The sequence below is a fragment of the Ammospiza nelsoni genome, chromosome Z (genome assembly GCF_027579445.1).
Source record: "Ammospiza nelsoni isolate bAmmNel1 chromosome Z, bAmmNel1.pri, whole genome shotgun sequence".
NCBI lineage: Eukaryota > Metazoa > Chordata > Aves > Passeriformes > Passerellidae > Ammospiza > Ammospiza nelsoni.
This window is the reverse complement of record NC_080669.1, coordinates 35,428,532-35,450,154: the sequence shown is the minus strand read 5'-3', so window position 1 is coordinate 35,450,154 and position 21,623 is coordinate 35,428,532. Positions and strand designations below refer to the sequence as shown.

General features: G+C 37.3%; 1 protein-coding gene across 4 annotated transcripts in view; it reads right to left on the bottom strand.

The window, feature by feature from the left end:
• PRUNE2 (prune homolog 2 with BCH domain) overlaps window positions 1–21,623 on the bottom strand; it is a 103,092-nt gene that overhangs the window by 20,919 nt on the left and 60,550 nt on the right. For 2 of the 4 annotated variants that reach the window (XM_059491885.1, XM_059491884.1), the window contains 3 exons: window positions 4,834–4,913; window positions 3,734–3,934; window positions 132–308 (listed from right to left, as the gene is read on the bottom strand). In XM_059491885.1, the coding sequence (XP_059347868.1) occupies window positions 132–308; window positions 3,734–3,934; window positions 4,834–4,913 (458 nt within the window). Of the gene's footprint in view, window positions 1–131; window positions 309–3,733; window positions 3,935–4,833; window positions 4,914–16,939; window positions 17,069–17,652; window positions 17,780–21,623 lie in introns of those variants that run through there. The other 2 variants (XM_059491886.1, XM_059491887.1) reach the window with 2 other exon arrangements.

The following is a 21,623-nucleotide window of genomic DNA, read 5'->3' as shown; positions in this document are numbered from 1 at the left end:
GACTTCAGCCAAAGCTGAAAAATAAATTTTCTCTCCCCTTGTCAATATGATAATGGAACAAAAAATAAATCATGATCAATAAAGTATGAATTTTTTACATCAATTTTAAAAATGCTTACAGCTGCTCCTACCTCCATGAGAAATGACCTTTTTGTATGGTTCAATGACTTTCATATCAATTCTCTGTTCTTGTTCTCCAATAACCACTGTTCTCCATAACCTGTTGTCCTCTCGCTCCTCTTCAGCAGAGTACTCAGGGATTGATTCAGACTCCTCCTGGGAAGCATCTTTAGCAGCAGTCTGCTCTTCTGAAAAGGGGAACTGTATGTATTACTGCCTCCTGTTAAAGCTCTAAATATTTTTGCTGTTACATACATTTGAGATGAATGACTGAAATTAACTGCATTTTTACTGTACTGGTATAAGTAAGAGCAGAATGACACATATTTGAAGTATACTGTTCTTTCTTAAACATTATTCTGTCTCTGCAGTCATAAGAACAGAATTCAAATTGCAAGTTAGTACGGGAGGTAACAGTAAACAAAGACAGAGTGAGATACATAATGACATACACAAGAGTACATAAAAAGCTGCATTCTATTTGAAAATACTAAGATCTATGAGAATTAAGAATAAACTCAAAGGAGCAATTTTAATTGACAAGAACTGAGGAACACAATGTTTCATAGGAGCCCTCAAACCTTTCTATGTGTTGGGTTATCTACAATGTGCCTCTCTGATTAAGGCTTCTTCTTCAACTACTACTAATACAAATTGAAGCATATGATCCTCAAAACACACTAGTTCATCATAATAATTAAAAAAGTTATCTATGAAATCAAAGGAATATGATAGTATACTATATGTATACCACATATACTACATAGAAGGTACAGGCACATATACATACATGTACTAACTATTACTTTGTAAAGCTGAATTCTCCAATAAATCCTACCAATCATTTCACCAGATCTGTAACAAACACCAAGTTTCTCTAACCTGAAAAAAAAACCTAAAAAAGATAGGTTGAGCACAAATTTACTGTTACAATAGGACTAACAAAGTCTGAATTTCTACTGCTGCCTGTCTTGTATTTTCTGTCCATAATACAAAACATTATTACAGAATTATACTGTATATAATATATACTATATTATAGAAGATGCCCCTCTCTGAGGTAGATTCTCTTGTGTGCAATGAAATCTGATTCTATAAACAATTCTCTACTTCAACTAGTTCCTGCATGATGGAATTCTGAAAGAAAGGAGGAATATTTCAACCTCTTTCCTCATTGTCTAAGCAGCCAATGAGTTAAAAACACACTCAAATAAAATTGTATTAATGGTTAAAACAGGGATGGAAAATCAAGAAATAAATACATGTGCAAAAATAGTGTGACCATGTAAGCCTTTTGTTCCCTAAGAACTCCAAATGAGTTTGAGGAGATCTAAGGTTGGAAAAAAGGACAGTCTGAAAAAAAGCGGGGTTTTTCAAGTATAGTATTTCAAATTGCTTTAACAGCTGTTGCTCAGCAGATTATATACTGAGGAACTGAAGAATCTATTCATGCTTTCCCAGGGCACAATGCTCATGATGTTTAACAATAGCATTCAGCTTTGAAATACCGCGTATTCTGTGACACTGGGAATAAGCTTACTAAATGCATAACCCCACTACCTCCAAACCCAGGTATCTTAATGCAATTTTGTTGTCAGTTTTACAAAGGTACTGTTGGTAGCAACAGGAAAATTACACGCATACAGTCAAGTTATGCAAACTTTGGCAGCCCATTCCTGTATCCTGTATCCTTATACAGGGTCTCCACAGGACACTATTATGCAGCTCAGGTACTTTTAGAATAGACAGATGGGATTATCAACACAGCCTACAAAGACTGTCTGGTCAGCTGATTCCTTGTGAAATACAAAGAACATGACTGAGGCAGAGAAGTCTAGCTGGCAGAATTATGAATTATTTTTTTAATAGAAATGGTACTAGACTGCCTCTCCCTGATGAAATAGCTCTCCTTTACTGCCTGGAGTGTTGATTTTGCAGAGGAAGATGCACCAGTGTGAAAATCACAAAGGAAATAAATATCTAATAAATAAAATAATAACCATTCTTACTTTACAAATATGCAGATTGGAGGGAAGGCCTTCACTGATACTCATGTATGGTTTTCAGAAATGAAATTTTTATGTAATCTAAATCAATAATCATAAAAAGCACATTTCAGAGACTCGCATGGCTTGCAAAGGGAATGTTGGAATGTATGGTATTAGTGACTAAAAGCCACAACCCGTGAAATTGATGATCAACTAATCTCTGAACAAGTCAGGTGCTAGTTCAAGACAAGTATTTTAGTATTTCTGCTCTCATCTTCCATGCATATTGCAGTTGTGATAATTGTTCTTCACCATTCATTTGAAAAAATGGGTCTCAGTATTAACTTACAATACAAAGACATTTTTCAGTGATGAGGTGAACTCCTGAGCCATGGTAACAGTCTTGCTCTTCTCAGTTGTCTTTTGCAGTTCAAAGGGACCTTCAGCAGTCTGATCATGACAAAAGTCACTGTTCTTTCTGGTCTCAGCAGATATGTTTTTCTCAGTGTTTACTTTTCTGGGTTTGGCAGCAGTTATAAACATTGAACTGTGGGAGATTACTGGTAACATCAAGATGAGTGCATACCAGCTAATAGTAGAGTACAGGAGTACAAAGAAAACAAAGGCTATTTACCATGCAAATAAGCCATTCTGCACCGGTTCTTATGACTATAATCTTAGCTATCAGATTAACATTACACATAGCCAACTTCTTTTATTGCTGGCTTATTTTGATAATTTTTTTTTGGTCTTTTCTATTCTATTCATGGTTCATCTCAGTCGAAGATATTTTTACTATTAACTATCTAAAACTACACAATTGTATAAATGTCACCAAAACCAGAGGGACCCTGGGCTCTTCACTTAAGAGTTTGGGGAAACTGGTCTAACTTTAAGAACCAAACAAATCATCACATTTAGAAAGCAGGAAAAAAAAACACTGGAAGGAAATTCCATCAATACAACTGCTACCAAAATCACTGGAGTTAAATTTAATTACCTGAGGGTTTAAAGGAAACATCTGTTCTACTGCAGACAAGAGACTTTTTCTCTCACATGGTAGTCACAACAGTCAAAGCATGTGAACCTCTGTGTGTGTGTTAGCTTTAACCTTCACTGTAAAATCTTCTAACTATCAAGCAACTCATCATCACACTCTGCATCTACCCATAAGGAAATCATCCTCCTCATGAGAAGTAACATTAGAGATGCTAATGCACAATAATGCCTCTTTGCCAATACCACTTAAAATAATGCAACTGTTCTTGTATGCTCCCTCCAGGAACCTCACTTGCATTAGGGAAAGTAAATGCATGGGAAAATTCAGTCTGAACTGATCCATTTTTAAAGTTTCTTTCTGCTCTTGGCTGTAAAGTGTTCACACTTGTTTTCCCCTCAAATAGCTTGTGTACTGTTTGTATTTACATCAGCAATTAAAATTCTTACATGTTGATGTTTTATAAGGTACTAGCAAGGAACAGGACACGAATATCCTTCTGAATAAACAGAAGAATATTACTTAACACAGGAGGAATAAAAGTTAAAAAAATAGGAGACAGTAAAAATACCTAAAAATAAAAATGCCTAGCATTGATGAACCCTACATTTATAATGTAGACCATTACCTTGTCCAGCGTATTCAAAAGAGTCAGCTTCATCAGGAGTGTCAAGGTCATCTACATTAATGTCAATTTCATCGGGTGTATCCAAATTATCATCAGACAATATAGACCCTTCACTCTGGTCCAATGAGAGATTGATGTTTGGAGCAGTGAGCTTTATCCTTCTGGGCTGGGAACCATTAAGATCAAGCGAATTGGGAGGTTCTGAATAAAAGGAAAAAAAAAAGAATAAAAAAGAGAAAAAGAACTGTAGCTACTTCACATACAATTAATCTCCCAGGTACTCAAAAACTACCTTTAAACACAGTGGGACAGATCAATTCTAGTAACACCATGACATTTAAGACCACCCAACACAAAATACAAATATTAGCATTAATGTTTAATGAAATGAAACAAAAATCTACAGGAACAGCAAATGTAGGTCAGAGCTCTTAAATTATGTTAAATCCTGAAACACTTTTTTGCAGTCATCAGATAAAATAAGGTTTTGAACATGCTCTGACCCACAATATTTAAGAGCTTGAAGGGCAAATATAAATAATTTGAGTTATGAATCAAGACATTGCTGAGTTCTGGGAAAATTTGTATGAGTTAAAAGCCATTGTAAGTATTTATTTTCTTATGCATTCAGTGCTGATTTACAAATACTTACATGTTTAGCTTTAATCATATAATACCTTACTCAATACAGTAACAAATAAAAAAAATCTCTGAGTCTCTTAATTAGTCTTAAATAGAAGTATTATTCAACAAGACGAGAGCTCGATATACCTTTGCTCCTCGCCTCTGCCTTGTATGGCACATTTCAAGTTGTTCTGCTTAGTTCACTTAGACAGAGGTCAATTATAAAATAAATAACTCAGACTATTAAAACTTTACAAGGACTAAACAAGTGGTAACAATGCCCAAGAGAAAATGTCCCACTGTAATTATCATTTCTCAAGTGAAGAAGAAAATTGACTAAATAAAGAAAACTCAATGCTTTTTTCTTTTTAACATTGAACTGATTCTTTACCAGCACAGAAATATCATTCTCACTGCATAATTAAACGCCACAGGAATAAGATACAATTAAGAAAATAAGCAAGAGCTTTTCTCACCAGGTCTCATCTCCGCAGAACTGGGGCTTTGTACACCCTCAGCTAAGGGAATGTCCATCCCCGCATCCTCTTGTACCAATCTGAGAGGTAAATACAAAGTAAGATCTTAAAGAGATGCACAGATCCTGATCTTATATAGAACTGAAATTTCCTCCAACATAGCCAGTTCAGAAGCCTGAATAAAAAACTGATGTTGCAAACAGCAATATTTCTCATTTTACATAAATGAAGATGGTCTTCAGTTATCAAGCTAATGCAAGACATCACTGCAAGGAGCTGCAGCTACTCTTCGTAAAACAGCACATTCCTAACTGTATACACAGTTACTGTACAGTAAAAATGAGTAGGTTTTCCTTTTTTGGTATTGTGAATCTTACAGCAATTCTGATCCAAACCAGTAATACTGATACAAGTAATCTGTCACACTGAAAAAGTTCAGAAAGTAAAAAAGGGAGAACCAAAACTACATAAAAGATTTTCAAAGACTAAATTGTTGCAAATATCTTACCTAGACCCCATTTTTAGGAAGATACTAAGAAATTATGTTTAACATACACAGTACCTACACACACACATACATACATACAAATATAAGACAAGGAAAAGGCACTAAGTGGTGAAAGTAGCAACAAAGATAGTTAAATGTTTAAAGAAAGTTGACTTGAACCGTTTTTATGTCTACTTGTTATTTAAATATTTTACTAAATACTTGCTGGAAGAACAGTTCAACTGTAAACAAGACACAACATTTTAACACTTTTAGCAGCTACCAAACTATCTAAAAATGTATGACTTCAAGAGAGTTTCATTTACTTTATCATAATACTTGTAGTACTTTATTCTGCACTACTGTTCCGAAATCTGTTTTTTTTTCCCTCACAAAAGCTGAAGAACAGGCTCTTCTCTGAACTTTGACCAACAGAACTGTGATGAGATCAAAGCTAGTAGTTTCCCTGCAATAGCATCAGCTAGCTATGTTTTGAATTATTCAAGTGACTCAGCTGAACAGATCTGAATAGGTGTGGCTTACTGCTCTTGCAGTTTCTTCCTGCCCACACTTTCCCAATGAGGAGGACTACTCTCATTATTTGATTGTGTCCAGACAAGACCCTTTGGTCAATCACTGTTTCAAAGTGGGAGTATAGTTTCTGTGATTTATAGTAATTTCATATAAATTATATATAAATGTGCATACTTAGGGCTGCCAAAGGCTTCACTGTGCCTAAATTGAAATAGATCTTTACATCAAGCCCTGTGAAATCAAATTCCCAGTACAGACCAGCAAATTTTTTGATGAGGCCAGAGAGAACACAGTTTTCTATGAGACCATAGTGAACACAGTTTAAAGCTAAGGTCAAACATGTGTGTGCTGCTCAGCCTTCAACTAAGCCTTGTCTCTCAATAAAAACTGATTTTACTAATTTTGATTTTATCCCCACATACTGTATAGTATGTCACTCATAAACACAGAGATGAACAGCCTAATGATTTTTACAAAATCATTTACAAAATTATTTTTATCAATTCTGGAATATGTTTAATCACTGTTAAAGAAGGCTTAAAACACTTTCTCTTAGGATACACAACAGACTAGTGAAGAAATTTGATGAAAGTATCCTGTTCATTAATAAAATGAAGGCATAAATTTCCTATAAGGTACCAGTTCCTTTTTCTCCCTTACTCTGTACAATTATCTGTATTCAGAAGTACTGACTACCACCACAACTTAAATAGATAATGTAAATAAATCACTGGAATCTTTGGCATTTTTTTGTGTGCGTGGTTTTTATACAATCTGTAGTAAAATATGTGTAATGAAGTCTGATTCATTCACAGGAACTAACTAGAGAGAAATCTTAATTAAAAAGAAGTGCTGTAAGTAACAGCTGGCTAAGGCAAATAACAGTAGTGGAAAGGGTGTGGGGAGAGCATGAATATTTCTAACCCATTTTAAATTCAGATTTGGATTTTATGTGAGGCTTTATTAACCTTTTAAAAATAAAACCATGAAGAGTTATTCGACTAAACCAGCTCAGGATTAGTTAGATGACGACTTATGGGTACTCAAGGGTTTATATTTTGGTTGGAAAGAATACAATTTTGATACTGTCATTCAAACAATTAATTTGTGACATTTCTTACAGCTTTATCAGACCACATGGCAATTCCTTACCTGCACAACCTTTGGGAATTACTGGAAGAAAATATTTGAAAGGAAATATTCAAATCTGTGTGAAAAGTAAGGTAGAGCAGGACAGTGACATTTCAGGCTTTCTGTATTAAAAAGAGACATTTTTCTCTGTATTAAACTAAAAAATTGTTTAAGAAGTAGGATTATCTTTCCCTCTGTATGAAAAGAGCATGACTGAGTTTTATATACTCTATGCCTACAGAAACAGTAACAACTATAATCTGAAAGAAAGCAATTTCCCACAAGTAATTATTTCACAAATTTAGAGCTGCGTAACATTTTTGCAATGCCCAGAACAGATTTATCCTAAATAATGATGTTTCTAGGATTACCTAAGGACTGCTTTTCTCCCTGTGGCATCTTCTTTTTACTTTTTTTTCAACACATATGTACTTGAATTGGTATTGTAGCTTTCTCTAGGGCCTCTTACACTTTCACAACAAAATGTTGAGGTATTTTTCTTCTTTCAATGGGACCACTGCAGCTGAGTTAAACGAGAATTTTTTATCATATTTGTGAAGAAGAGTACATTTCTAGGTATTAAAAGCTGCAGGTGAAACACTTGTTTGAATTTCTTATAAAATTCAGCTACAAGCAGTATACTCAAAAAATATCCCTACTACTGGATTACAGTTAAACAGCATCAGAATTTGTTGAAGAAATTCTAACTTTATCTTGTTGACACAGTCTTTAATGTCAAAAATCTGTACTGTTCATACTGGGTTATTAAATTTGGAAAGTAAGACTCTCTGGTCCTACAAGAACTGGGTCAAAGCAGGAATTTAAACAGTTCAGTTGCCAAAAGCATTGCTGACACTAGGTTCTCCATTTTATCTTCAATTACATAAAATGCTATTGCCTTTCAGAAGCTTTTTAGCACAGATTAGGTTTCCTGGGTTTTTTTGGTTCGTTATTTTTAATTGTGTCAGGTTCTTATGTACTGTCAAAACCAGTCAACATGCTTTTTGGAGAAGAGAAAGTCTGCCTTGGGAGCTAGTCTTATTTTTCCAAATCCTTTGTGCTTTACCCAAAGACATTAAAGATTCCTTGCCAGACACACAGACACACCTTAGGTTCAGTGAAAGTTCTTACTTTTCATATGCCACAGTCAATATTTCACTCATAAATTAACAGACAATACAGGCATATTTAAAATGGTATTTAAATATCTGTGATATTGTGCCCCAACACATGGCTTCAGAATTGCCGTTACAGAGAGAATGAGGAGCATATGGATAAAGATTGTTTTCTACAGACACAGTTTCACATTTTTTGATGGATTTTGAGAGCATGTTCTGCTGAGCAGCTCAGCATCTTGCAGAGAAACTTCTGGGTGTGCAGAAGCTTGCAACAGATCTCAGCAGGAACCCTAGCAATGGAAGTCAGACTCCAGAAACTTTAAAATAGGCAACTGCCTCCTCTTCCTTTCCCACAGACTACTTCATATGCTTTCAAAATTCTGGCTTATAAACCTCCTTGCCTTGCCATAAGGGTGCAGCTTGGAACATGAATGATGTGGATAAAAATATTAAAGAAAGATATATTTTTTAATCCCCTTTTAATGAATGCTTCTATTGAAGAAATAAATTAAGTTACTTTAGAAAGTCCATTCTATTCAGGTATGATTTACTGGATTGATAAAAAAGGATCTCAGAACAGAGGTCAAAGTCAATTAAGGTTTTTTGTGTCATAAATGACTTCTTTTATGTTGTACACAGACCAGTCATTTAAGGATCAGCTGCACTGGGAATCAAGTTACTGATTATTTGCTCTGATATTCAGGTCTATGATCTTGTTCAGAAGCAGCTGAATCCCCCTCGTTTCTCAAAGGCAGATCAGAGACCGATACCAAATTCATTTGAAAGGAGGAGACGCGGGAGGCTGAAATACTTTCCTTTCCCTTTTTGGTTCAGACATTCTAACAGCTCAATAAATTAATAAACTTTAAATAATTCTTAACGCCCTCTCAAATCAGTATTTCTCAAAATTCAAGTTATCCTTCCTGACTTTTCTAGGTACAGCAGTATTCTGCTATTTTGGAAAGAGCAGCTTTGAATATTCACAGCAATATGTCGTAATCCCTATGGGCTGTGTTGCCTCACCCTTGTGTCATCTGTGATCTATCACCAGTTTCCCAAGTTGCTCTGCAGCTATTATTATCAAGAAGTTAATTTCTTTAGTCTAAAACAAGATATTCTTCTAATGCACTGCTTTGAATAAATACCTACAACATGCAAAAGAGATCAACATTAATCCAGTTGTGACTGTCACCACAATTTAGTCAGCAGCTGGACTTCAAAATGTACAAATTTTCTCATTTTCTTTACTCATCATTGCAGATGTTTCATCTGAAGTGGAGCCCACAACTGCCAGGCACTTTTCCTAGACAAGTAAATCATGTTTCCTCCATGCTGTTCCCTTTATGTAGAGAAATAAAGTTATTCTTAAATTTTCACAAGATTCAAAAGTTTTTTTATAAAGTTTCAAAACATGATGAATCAAAGAAATAACATGGATGAAATCACCTTTGTGCATATTAATACATGATTGGTTTGGATACTAAATGTGAAGAGGGGAGATGAAGTGCAGTGGAAAGGTTATTCAGAGGTTAGGCATTCAGGCTTTTTTCATCTTCTCAAATTCCACATATTATGCAGGTATACTCCGGTTTTGAATGAAGTAAGAGTCCTGCTGATAGACCACTTTCTCACTAATTTTGCAGAAAAATTGAGCTGCATTGAAGAATAATGCAGGAAGAAAAATCATAGGTACAAAAACAAGTAGGGGAACTTAAACTCATTGAGTTACTTTTGCAGCACACAGGCAGCACAAAGTTCTTCTCCTTTGAACCCATCCCATCCCCACTCTGTGACACCACCCTTATGCAATTACTGAGCCCAGGAAAATAGAAAGGAGAGCTTGAGGGACTGGAAATGAGAATATTTTCCTTGGAAGGTATGAAAAAGCCCTTGGCATTTATCCAGTAATGCCTCTACTGAGTCTCAGCACAGCTCTGTCTGAAAGTGCTGTAGCATTAAGTGTTTTGCCAGAGTATGCAGTATCTTGCGTAAACCCATCTCTGGCCTGCTTGATGGGTGTCACATAATTTTGATCACCCCACCTGGAAGATGTCTAACTTTTTGTAGACAAAACAAGAATTCCTTCCTACTAAGAAGCAATGAAAAGCCTTAGAAGAACCTAAAGCAATCATTCAAACACTCCACCAACTGCAATTTACATCAAGAATACGTTTACACAAAATGTTTTCTTATTGCTCCATTCCTCTTCAGTTTACAATTATGGAAATACATACAAATTTAGAGCCAAAATATGTTACCAAATACAGGATTTTATGAGGGGTGTTTTGCTATCACCCATCTCTGCAGCTACCTTTCATGGTTTAAGCTGAGCTGGCAGCTAAGCATCTCAAAGACACTCACTTTTTGCCATCCCAGTGGGATGGAGTGGAAAACACAAAGTTAGACTTGGGGGTTCAGTGAGGAACAACACAATTGCTCAACACTCACTGAGCCATGCCAAACTCCATCCCCGAGCCAGGATCGGTCCTGGTTCCCCCTTTGCTGGGAACTCCTCAGACTGTACACAAGGCACGATGTTCTGCGATAGCTCGGGTCAGCTGTTCCAGCTATGCTTCCTCGTGGCTTCCTGTGCACCTGCTTGCTTGCAGGGCATGAGACACCAAAACTGTCCTTGACTTAGGGTAAGCATTACTTAGCAGCCTCTAAAACATCAGTGCGTTATCAACATTATTCTCATACTGAATCCAAAACACAGCACCGTACCAGCTGAGAAAAAATTAACTCTATGCGCCAGTCAAAACTAGGACACTACTCCAACATTCATCTCACCTGATATAACAGAACAGCAAAACCCATTCTGTTAGCACAACTAAACACTTCACATATTATTTAATTTTTAAAAAAGAAACTGTTTTGCTGTTTCACATTTATATCCAAACAGCATATATTTTGCCTTCTTTCATAGACTCCACACTCGTGGCTTGTAATTTCTGCACCATTTCTGTTCAGAAAAGATATTACAGGTTTATAGACCATCACTAGAACAGCATTTTTAAAAAGAACAGCAAATGTCTATTTCCTGCTTTTACTACTTGGAGTGCTCAGAGAAGAAAGTCAGTCTGTCCATCATCTTCCTGTTATAGATGTAACTCCATAAACTGTTATAACTGAGATGTGTTATGTCCGAGACCCTTAACACTGCTGGACTAACAACAAATCCAAATATTATCCACATGTGTTTGAGTTTTGATGCTTGTCATCCCTGGCTACACAGGCAGCAATGTTCTGCAAAGTCAGAGAAATGTTGGACATACTTCAGTAGCAATTGTGTCTACAGCCAATAGGAGATGCTTTAAGAAATACAGTGTTAATATTTGAATTTCAGAAATAACAACTGACAAAATACTGGGCTTTAGTGTGAAGAAACTTTGATGAAAATACACAAGAAGAAATAGAGAAAGAAAGCAAGAACATCAGTCCCCAAAAATCCAAATGGATTGTGCACTACGAGATAAAGAAACCCATGAGCATATGTACCCACTAAACCCAAAATTACTTCCTCTAACTAGTCCCCTGCTACAAAACTTTCAGACAATAAATAAGAATTTATGCAGACACCTATTCAGAGATAAAAGAGACTGCAGTGTGATTTTTTTAGGTTCAGCAGAATTAATGATCCCTAAACTGCAGAAGTGTATGCAACAAATCAAAGTGACATACACTGTGCAAGATTTAGTCAGTATCAATCAGAGATTATGTTTCAGCTCTACCCATATACCAAGAAAATGAGTGTATTGGAAGGAATCCACTCCAGGATATCTAAGACTATAAAAAAGTAATTACTTTTACTCACAGCTGCGTAAAATAATTATACTGTATACAGGTGACTTGTAAAAATGGATTAATTTTATAACCTCCCAAGACCTGAATTTAGCAACCATATGTTAGAAATTAGCAGCGTTTCTATTGCTATTTATTTTGTAGCTCATAATCACAAATTAGTTTAGGAAAAATCTATAGATTGAGCGCTATAATTTATGCATAGCACGAGACTTTTATTCCCACATCTGTATGAAAAGGAAAAGAAAATAAAAAAGCTGTGGTGGTTTGTTTGAGCCAAAAGGTTTATTAATCAAACATCTGTGCAAATGCTAACTCATCATTGTCATACTGCTTGCTGCCTAGTAGATTACATGCTCATAATCATATTTTACAGAAACGTATGTCATTTATGAAAGCCACAGAATAAGCCATAGCTAAGTATTAGCAAAAATCCTAAGTTCCTTGATTTTTATACTTCAGTTTTCAAGTGCTAATATTTTGCTCCATTTTCAGCATGGGAGTTGAATGAAAAGGCTAGGCATAACAGTAAGAGGCAATATTATTTCTATAGAAAAATCCTTATACAGCCACAAGATTTGAAAACATGTTAAAATTCTCACTTAGAGCCACTGAGTACATTTTTAACCATTCTTTATTAAAACATTTCCTAGTTGCCAATCAAATTCATTGTTTAGTGTCTGTTTATATACCCATCTTTTCCCTTGTTCCTCTTTTTTAACTTATACTATAAGCCTCATTTTATTCCAGGGAGCCTGTCATAGTGGTAGGCTCTCCTGGCTCCTCATATCAGATTAAGACTGCTAAAAAAAAAAGTTGGAATTCTTAAGCATATGCTGCTGCTTTCACTGCTGCTAGGTGGGCACACACTGCCTGTCCTGACCCTTTGCCAGCTCCCTCCCTGTGTCCCAGCACAGGAGAAACAGGAAAAGCCATGGAGGGATGCAGAAAGCCATGAAGGGACAAATCCAAGTAACAGGGATAATGGATTTCACTAGGCTATTTCATCAACCTTATGTACATGCCCATGGATCAGGCAGGCCTATGGAACAGATCCAGGGCTCCAGCCTTCTTCAATTATATGTGACTTCCAGACACATGAAATAAAAATGCATCTTAATACAAAATGAGGGAAATTGGAAGTTCCAAACCTAAATGTCTTGCCGACATGGGGACTTAGAAATGCAAGCCAGACTGATGCTGCCAGCAGCAGATCCCAGTCTCCAAAACCACATAACAATTTCATGGCATAAACAAGGACAGAAGGCAATTCTGTAGGTCGTGCTTTTGGAATGCATGCAAATAACAGCACTGTCTCCAACTAGGCCTCCTACAGAGAAATGCAGAACCTGCTGGGTTACTAATACTACCATTTTAATAATATTCTCTTAAGGCAATATTCTGTGTGCAAAAGCAGAGAGTAATAAATTCTAAGGCAGAAGTAACATATCACTTAACACCTATTTCTTTGCTTAGCATTGCACTTGTATACCACCATGTAGTTTTGCCCTAAGAGCAGGGGTTGTTCTCTGTTAGGTGCCTAGATCAGTGCTCCTTAATCTTTACTGTAACAATGGAAAATCAGCAGAATTAACAACACAAAGTTGGGGAGTTTATGTGGAGTTTATGGGTGCTCCTCCATCAATATTGAAAGATCACAAGGTCCAGCAATATGCTGTGTACGTTCAAAGCAGTATTAGCATTTAGAAAGCATGTTTCTGATCTCTTAAGAGATGTTGTTAGTATTCCACAGATAATATTTCACATATCTAGATGATTTGTTAATCAACAACCACTCTTGAACAAACATTACAAATGCAACATGGTAATGCCAGCAGAGAAAGCAGAAATTAAATCAATCTGATTCAAAAGATCCATAAGTACAACCTGAAAATACATTTTCTTTTTAAATGGTATTTTTAAAATTTATTAAGATGCTAGGGACGTGATTCCTACCTTCCACTCTCATTGAGCAATTAATTATTCCCTGAGAAAACTCAGGTTTAGTTCCTAACTTTTAAACCAGTTTCTCTTCCTGAATGTGTGGCTCACAGTGACCATTTTCCTGCCATACTGTCCTGTCAGGACCTATCAGCAGAATACCTGCAGCTCCAAATGATTTAACTGGCATATCAGAAGCACTTGAAAAAGCAGGGTGCACCTTCTACCCAGTGCAGCCATCTGCACTTTCAGGAAGTATGCTAATGATTTGAGAGCAGTTAACAGGGGAGAGGTTGCAGGATCAGAAGCCAAAAAATCTTCAGAAAGTTTTATATTTTATACCCCACTGGATTTGTCTATTCTCGACTGCACTTGTGGAAAATCCCCTCCAACTATAACAATCTACACTGTATCATGCACATTTGTTTGCAAATGAAAACATGCTAAAATGCCTCTCACTGCTCTTAACCATTATTCAAAACCATTAGTTCTGAAACTGAGCTAGTACCTGAACTTCAGTGGCTATTTCTCTTTACCACTCGGTTTTTCTGTAATATTGGCAATTTCTTGCATTGCTTAATGGACTTGGTTCTCTGCACGTCCGGATGATGACATGTACAGGGCTGATGACACTAATTACCATCCTAAACTAGGCTAGAACAAAATGCTTTGACAAAGCATCTTACAACAGCTGAAGTATCTCTTGACCACAAATGCGATGATGACTTTTAGAGCTGCTAATTACAAGAACTCACTTAACATCAAGATGCATAGATTTTTTTTTTTTCATCCATCCATTAAAACATTAGCATTTTTCTAATAATCTTCTGATTTCAAGATCAGCTTTGGATAATATGTTGATAGACAGGAAAAGATACCTGGAAAGTTTTTTTTTATATATTGTATGACTTCTATCTTTTTTTTCCCCTCATACTGCTTTTCTCTGGTCCTATTTATCATCTCATTTCCTATCCTGAAAATATTTCTATTTCCTCAATACCTTAAATATTGTGAAATTCTTTGTCTTTTTTTCTCACATCTGTGTCACTGTACTGCCAAATGTCTATCATCTTGTCCACATAACTGATTTAGAGTGTTCAATGTTATTGTAATTTAGATTCCTAGGTGACCTACTTAGGAATAACCAACAGCTACATTTTCCCAGTCTTGGCTATGGGTGACCTAAAGAAAAGGCTCTGAAAAGGTGTTAATGTCAAACTTACTGCCCCTCAAAGCTGCAGTTGTTGGACATGCAATTAATAGCAGGGGAATTTAATTGACAATGCAGAATACGGAGTGGGAATTTTAGCCAGAAAATTTAAATGGAAATTTCCTATAGAGTGTAAACTGGTAAGTGAAATGAATTCCTATCCATACTGCGAAATTATCAGCTTGGGAAAAATGAATAAGTCCCAAACATGAGCCAGGGAAGGCTCCTAATCAGGGCACACAAGCTCTACAGAAGCAGCTAAACTGGAAAATATGCAAGCTTGCTCTGGGCAAGAGGTTTTAGGAGCAGGAAAGATTGTTAGACCCTGCAGCTGGCAGGCCTAAAAGGCGTACGCAAAGAGAGATGGGAGATGCAGAAAGCCACCAGTTATCTTCAGAAGCAGAACTCTGTCACTGAGTTGGAAGTGCCACAAGAAGCAGCAGGAGGATAAAAAACAGCCCAAGTGTGGGAAAGAGGAGTAATGTCAGTCATAGCAAAAATGCTGTGAAAGAGTCAGAGTGACAGGAAATGCCAGACTAAGTAAGTAATATTCAGAAGGAGAGAAAATGGGGCTCCTTCATCCTCAACATGGCACTTACATATTGCAGCTAGGGAAATACATAGACAAGGTTAGCTACATGCTCTACCTTCAACAAGCCTGCAACGTCGTATTCTGCTGGGCTACAGGCCAGCAGACAGCTCTTTAGAGTCTGCTGCCAGTGTGTAGGACAGGTTTCACCTGATAGCCTAAAATAAAAAAGTCCCATCTGCTGCTGTCATAGGTTTTTCACAGGTGCAAGGCTGTAGATAAGAGCACAAACTACAAGATATACAAGAACTAATAAAGAGTTAATTCTTAAAATCCTGTAACAGCGAAACCACTTTCTTCAATGCCCAAAGGAAAAACAAAGTAGATACACTATGAAATCTGTCAAGCAACTGGAATGTCACTCCCACCTTCCCCTACTTCAGTATTATTTGTTGTTGCAGTAGCGCTGTCATTTTCTAGGTATTTTTACAGGACGTGATAGGAAGTGTCTCCAATACTGAAGACACTACAGTGATTAAAAAAAAAAAGCCTTACCAATTCTCACAGGTGCGTTCAAAATCATATTCTCACCTACTCGTTTTCTCTTATTAAGTTTGCAAGCTGCAACTTTTGCCCAAACAAAGACTGGAGCTTTAAGACAGCGGGTTTTTTTTCATCTGCCTTTTCCTACAGATATATATACAGATTTACAAGCTGTAAATAAAACTGTTCTCTGATTATTGCTGAATTCTATACAGAGATGCCACAAAACTGCAACAGACTGCTTGCAGCAGGACCTAAGTTTTTAAGTAGTGAATGTATGCAAAAACTAGATTTGTCTCTAACTACATGAATTTTCTACTATCCAGATTTATGCAAACCCAAATAAAAAAACCAGAACTAATCAAAGCCAGGAAAGAAAAGGCTACTTTAGATCTTTATACATCCCTACCCCACATGAGATATCAGTGAGGAGTATTGCTGAGAGTGAAAGAATGAACATGGCAGCCCTGGCAGAAAGAAATGTTTCACATGGTAAGGATTGGTGTGCATTGTTCCCTGCTCTGACCTCCACAGTTATTTTAATGCCTCCTGATAGTGCTGCTAGTGCTGTGCGCATCCTCCCTTTCTCAAAACAGCTTTGCTTTCCAAGTAAATATACATAAATCCAGAAATTACATCTCTGCCGGCCCATCCTTCCCTTCCCCAGCCCCCTTCAAAGAATTCTGCTGAAGAAGGAAACAAGCCTGCACACATTTCCTTTCAATGTTGCTTTAAGTAGTCAATACTTTTACATTCTATATATTTCAATGCCTCCTGTATATCACTATCATTCCTATCATTCATGTGCTTACCATACTTGGAACTGAAGAATATTTTCATTCCTTCGTCACAGACAGAAAAGCAAGTAACTGAATGAGCTGAATCAAGCTCCTATAATTAAATTTGCAAAAAAATACTGCCTGCACAAACCAACTTTTGCAGTAATTGAATTTCTTACCACTGAGATTACTGCTGCATCCTTCATCAGTTAACCTTCAAAAATTACATATACTGTTCACTGCAACATTTTAAGAGGACATTGCAAAAAATTCAAAAATCATACGCTTCAGTTGATAGGGAAGAAAACCCCGAAACTGTAATGCCAAGTAGCCTACAATGAGAGCTCTGACAAACAGTGGAGCTACCAGTAATTAAGCACTTCTAAAAGCAAGATATATGCGGCAATGCCCTTTCATCCTTTTTTCCCCATTGTATCCGCAGAGCTAGGCAAAAAAAGCTGAAAATAATCCAGCACATTAGGTGATTGTGCAGTGAAGTTTTGTTTTCTAATTATAAAAGTCTGTGCTCAGACAAAAGAAATCCTTCTGAACTGATGTAAGCTCCTCTCATAAAGAGCTGCAACAGAATTAAAATACAGCTGCCCTGTTTTCAGTAATGAGGTCCAGAGCGCTTTGCATCATGCTGACTAGCATTTACCCTTTTTCTGTCTGAAGTAACTGCAATAAAGAGCTGTTAATCAGAAAATCTTCTGCACATCTGCCGCTTGGAGCCAAGAGATGCTTACCTTCTGAAGACTCGAAAAGGCCTCTCTGCTGCAAAAACAGTAAAGATGCTTCACTGCTGCACTTCAGCATCCCTCGTTCCCTAGCAGTTTACTAGGAATACAGATCCTCCACCATTTTCTTGTCACGTGGGTAGTGGTACTGCTAAATAAGGGTGATCACCTGCCTTCACACAGCAGCTACTGGGCTTTGCTTACAGGCGCACTTCAATGAAAGCAGAGCTGTGCTTCCGCCGTGAAAATTACAATTCTTTTTCACATTCCCTGTGGCGCTTCGTCGGAACATCATCAAACTTTGATGTAGTGAGTGAGCCGGCGGCAGCAAAAAAGCTCCCTGCTGCTTCATTTCACTGCCTGAGGAAAGCTTATGCTGCGACTGCATGACAAAAGTTCCTTTGGATCCAACTTATCTCAGCCCTCATTTCTGTTTGCATTGATGGCTATAGAGTACGTGCACATTCAGACATGGTTTGCATAATTTTTTCAGTTTGCAATTTAGCAATGGGAATGCAGGAGCAAATTTAAACAAAAAAAACCAAAACACCAACAACCACCAGTTCAGAAGGCACGGCAGATTCTGAAAACACAAACTACGTGCAGCAGGAAACAATGCCCACAGCCTGTGGTCCTGATTGTACTTCTTACAGAAAGAAAGGATACTTCTTCCCAGGCAGTGCAGTCTCACAGTCTCATTTTATAAAAATCTACTGTGAGCAGGGTCCCTAAAAAATCCAGGTTCCTCTCCAAATGCAAAACAAGTCCCCACAGCAAGGCAATAGACCCTAAGACAGCCTAACCTTCATCTGGTTTCCCTCTTCATATTGCACAGATCCTCCTGGAAAACAATGACAACTGGAGAAGATTTCACATCAGACTGCTTAGCCAGAAACAGTCAAAAACAAAGAAAAGCCTAACCTAATTTTCTCTTTTCAGTACAGCTCCATGCACAGCTACAGCATAGTGTATATTACAATTCAGTGGCTCCCACCTTGTACTTCATGGTATTAGTAATCCTACAGAGAAAGGGGTCATTATCTGCCACACATGTCCTGGTAAGTCATTCCTAGATGGTATTTTAAAGGAAAACAGATAAACACAAAGCATTTCAAGAAATTTAAAAATCATCACCAATAAGAAAATACACTTCCAAAGAGGACAGTGCTGCAGACATGTCATCTTTGATGTTTCTGTCACCTAGGTGTACGTAAAATTTCCAGTGATGGTGATGTTTCTTGCACTTTTTCAACTGGCCAAGATTTATTTCACTTAAAATCAAAAGTCCATAACCATTAATCATGGACCCTAAAGTCCATAACTCCCGGACTTCCTGTATCTAGGAAATAAAGTTATGAAGTATTTATGTACAATAGAAGTCATTGGTAGCAAGATTACAGTGAAGCTGAGAAATCAGTAATGTGGCAGAAAACAAGGTCTTAATTCTCCACGTGCAGAGTGCCACAGAATATTTTTTAGATTTTAGGATGCTATTGAAGAAGCTTCCCTGTCTGACCACGCAGGAGCCATTCTGGCAGTCACACTCACAGCACCTGAGCTGGGACCCCACACTCACACGGTCAGACCAGGTTTCCTCACTGGTGCAACCCCACGCTTTCCATAGCACAGTCTCAACCCTTAAAATAACCTAATCATGGTGCAACAACAAAAGAACAGCTTGAGCTGGGTGCCTCTGAGGAAGGACCCGAACACAGCAATCTCTGGGCTTTTATGCCCTCACAGTCTGTGCGTGCAAAATTCTGGGGTCACCCAGCAGCATCATCAGCCCCTGCTGTGTCTTTCAGTGTCCAGTCCCTTGCTGGCACAACATTTCCCCATGGTGCCCTTCGCTGTGCAAAGGCCAGAACCAGCTCATGGACAACTCATCCCTAGCAGATGCTCTGCTGGGACCACTTACCTAACCGAGGCTCACTGCCAAAGTCAGGTCTGTGTGAACAGGGTTAAGGTTTCAAAGCTTGTTAACACTTCAGGCTAAAGTCTCTTGTCATTGATCACACTGATTGAAATCTATAATTAATTAGGTCAAAAAACAGTGGTGCTTTTAATAGTGAGAGATTTTTTCATCAAACCGCTAAACCATACTAACAAAGTCCAAGTCTTCTTGCTTTAAGAAAGTGGCTCTATCAGGCCAATCTCACAATTTAATTAAAATTCCAGTACAATTAGTAAATAATAATAAGTTGTGGTTTTTTTCTCTTTTGAAGTTGTTTTTCAGCCAGTGAAGTGCTGTTCTTTTCCTCTTAGCAGGTTTTTATAAAGGTCTTGATATTTGCCATGTAAATATTAAACCTGTTTTTTACAAAAATGAGATCATCAGTACCTTCCTACATGCAACCCTCTCAGTTGTTGCTCCGTTACTTACATGTTTGATTTTAACCTTTCAAGCATGGTCTTTGTGTTAAGTCAAATGTCGCACTTTGTGCTGCCAAGTGGGAGACCTAAGTTCAATTCCCATTTCAAGTCCATAATTTTGTAGGTCAGCAGGAGCTGGAAACATAACTGAACCAACACTCCTGGTCCCCAGAGTGCCTGGAACTCCTTTCCAGTGGATCTGGCCAATTAATAAACAATCCTGATAGAAGTGAAAGATGGCAGCCCCGCAGGTTTCCAAGAAAAAAAGGAAATAGGTATTCAAAGGGAAGTAAATGTTACCTTATTTTTTTCTGACAGCAACAAGATTTTCAAGTCTTTAAGCTATATACAGCATCCCTGGCTGTGCCCAAAGAAGAATAACTGGCATCCCTGGCATCTCTAATTCACTGCCTTATTCTAGCTTTGGGATGACAGAAGAGACATTTTGAGAAAATATTTGGTGAAATCTTTAGTCACTGGAATCAATGTGAATTTCTTCCTGGGTACCACTCTGTCAGTATTTAATTTCAGTATTTGCATGATATTGACTCAAATAATTAACAGCTTTGAGATTTATTTGTATTTGGCTAAGTCACAAAGACAGCAGAGTCATCCCAGAATTCTTATTAATCTTGTAACACATATTTTTCTTTAATTAAATTTGATTATCTTTATTCACTGGCAAGCACAGGGGAGTGTGATGAAAGCAGGCTTTTCTATTAATAAAACACTGGATTGCTTCCTCTACTGGGCAATTTTAATAGCCAGCAGTATGGTAGTGGTCAAAGAGGGATATTTCATAGAGAGGCAGTGGAAGAACTATCTTTTCCAAAACATCATTATACATGTGAGCAGAAAATAATTATTCCTGTTACTTTGAGAAAATGCTAAATGATAAATGAAGCTTTCTTTTGAAGTCTTATTCTAGCAGGTTAAATACATTGTGGTAGTTCTTCAAAGGAAATTTGTTTTCTGCTTAGTTTTCCCACCAGTTTTCTAAGCTCTTCATCAAACTTTCAAAATATCTCTGTTCTTATGTCTAGTGTTCTCACTGCTTCTTGTACCTCAAGTCAATACATCATTTAATAGTATTTTATTCAGCTCTTTCTAACTCCTTCTAATAAGGAAAAGGATAATACTGTCCTACAACAAACCTAAAAGCAAGAATGATCTGGTATACACAGCCACTAAAATACTCTGAGGAATATGCTGGTAAAAACTAGCATAGCCATCTGCAGCGTTCTCCCTCTGCCTCCTGACCAATTTATCACCACCAACCTTCATATAGCTCTGTAAGACAAGACACCTTCTATCAAGCACAAAATTACCTCCCATCTTCCTAAATTTTACTGCTGGCACACCTCCAGCCAGCAGCAGCAAAGTATGTAATCCTGCCCACCTAACATGCTGTATAAAAAGGCATTTCCTTTCCAGAAAGACTGACCTTAGTAATGAGCTACCAAATCTTTTTTACTTTTTTTAGGAGTCCAAAGAAGCTCTAGGGTTTGTTACTTTCGGTGTTTGTGTATTTCTGAGACAAGCTGATGTCTTTTCTCCAGTGTTTTAATACCAGTAAATAGCCTTATTCTTCACTCCCTGCTGAAGCT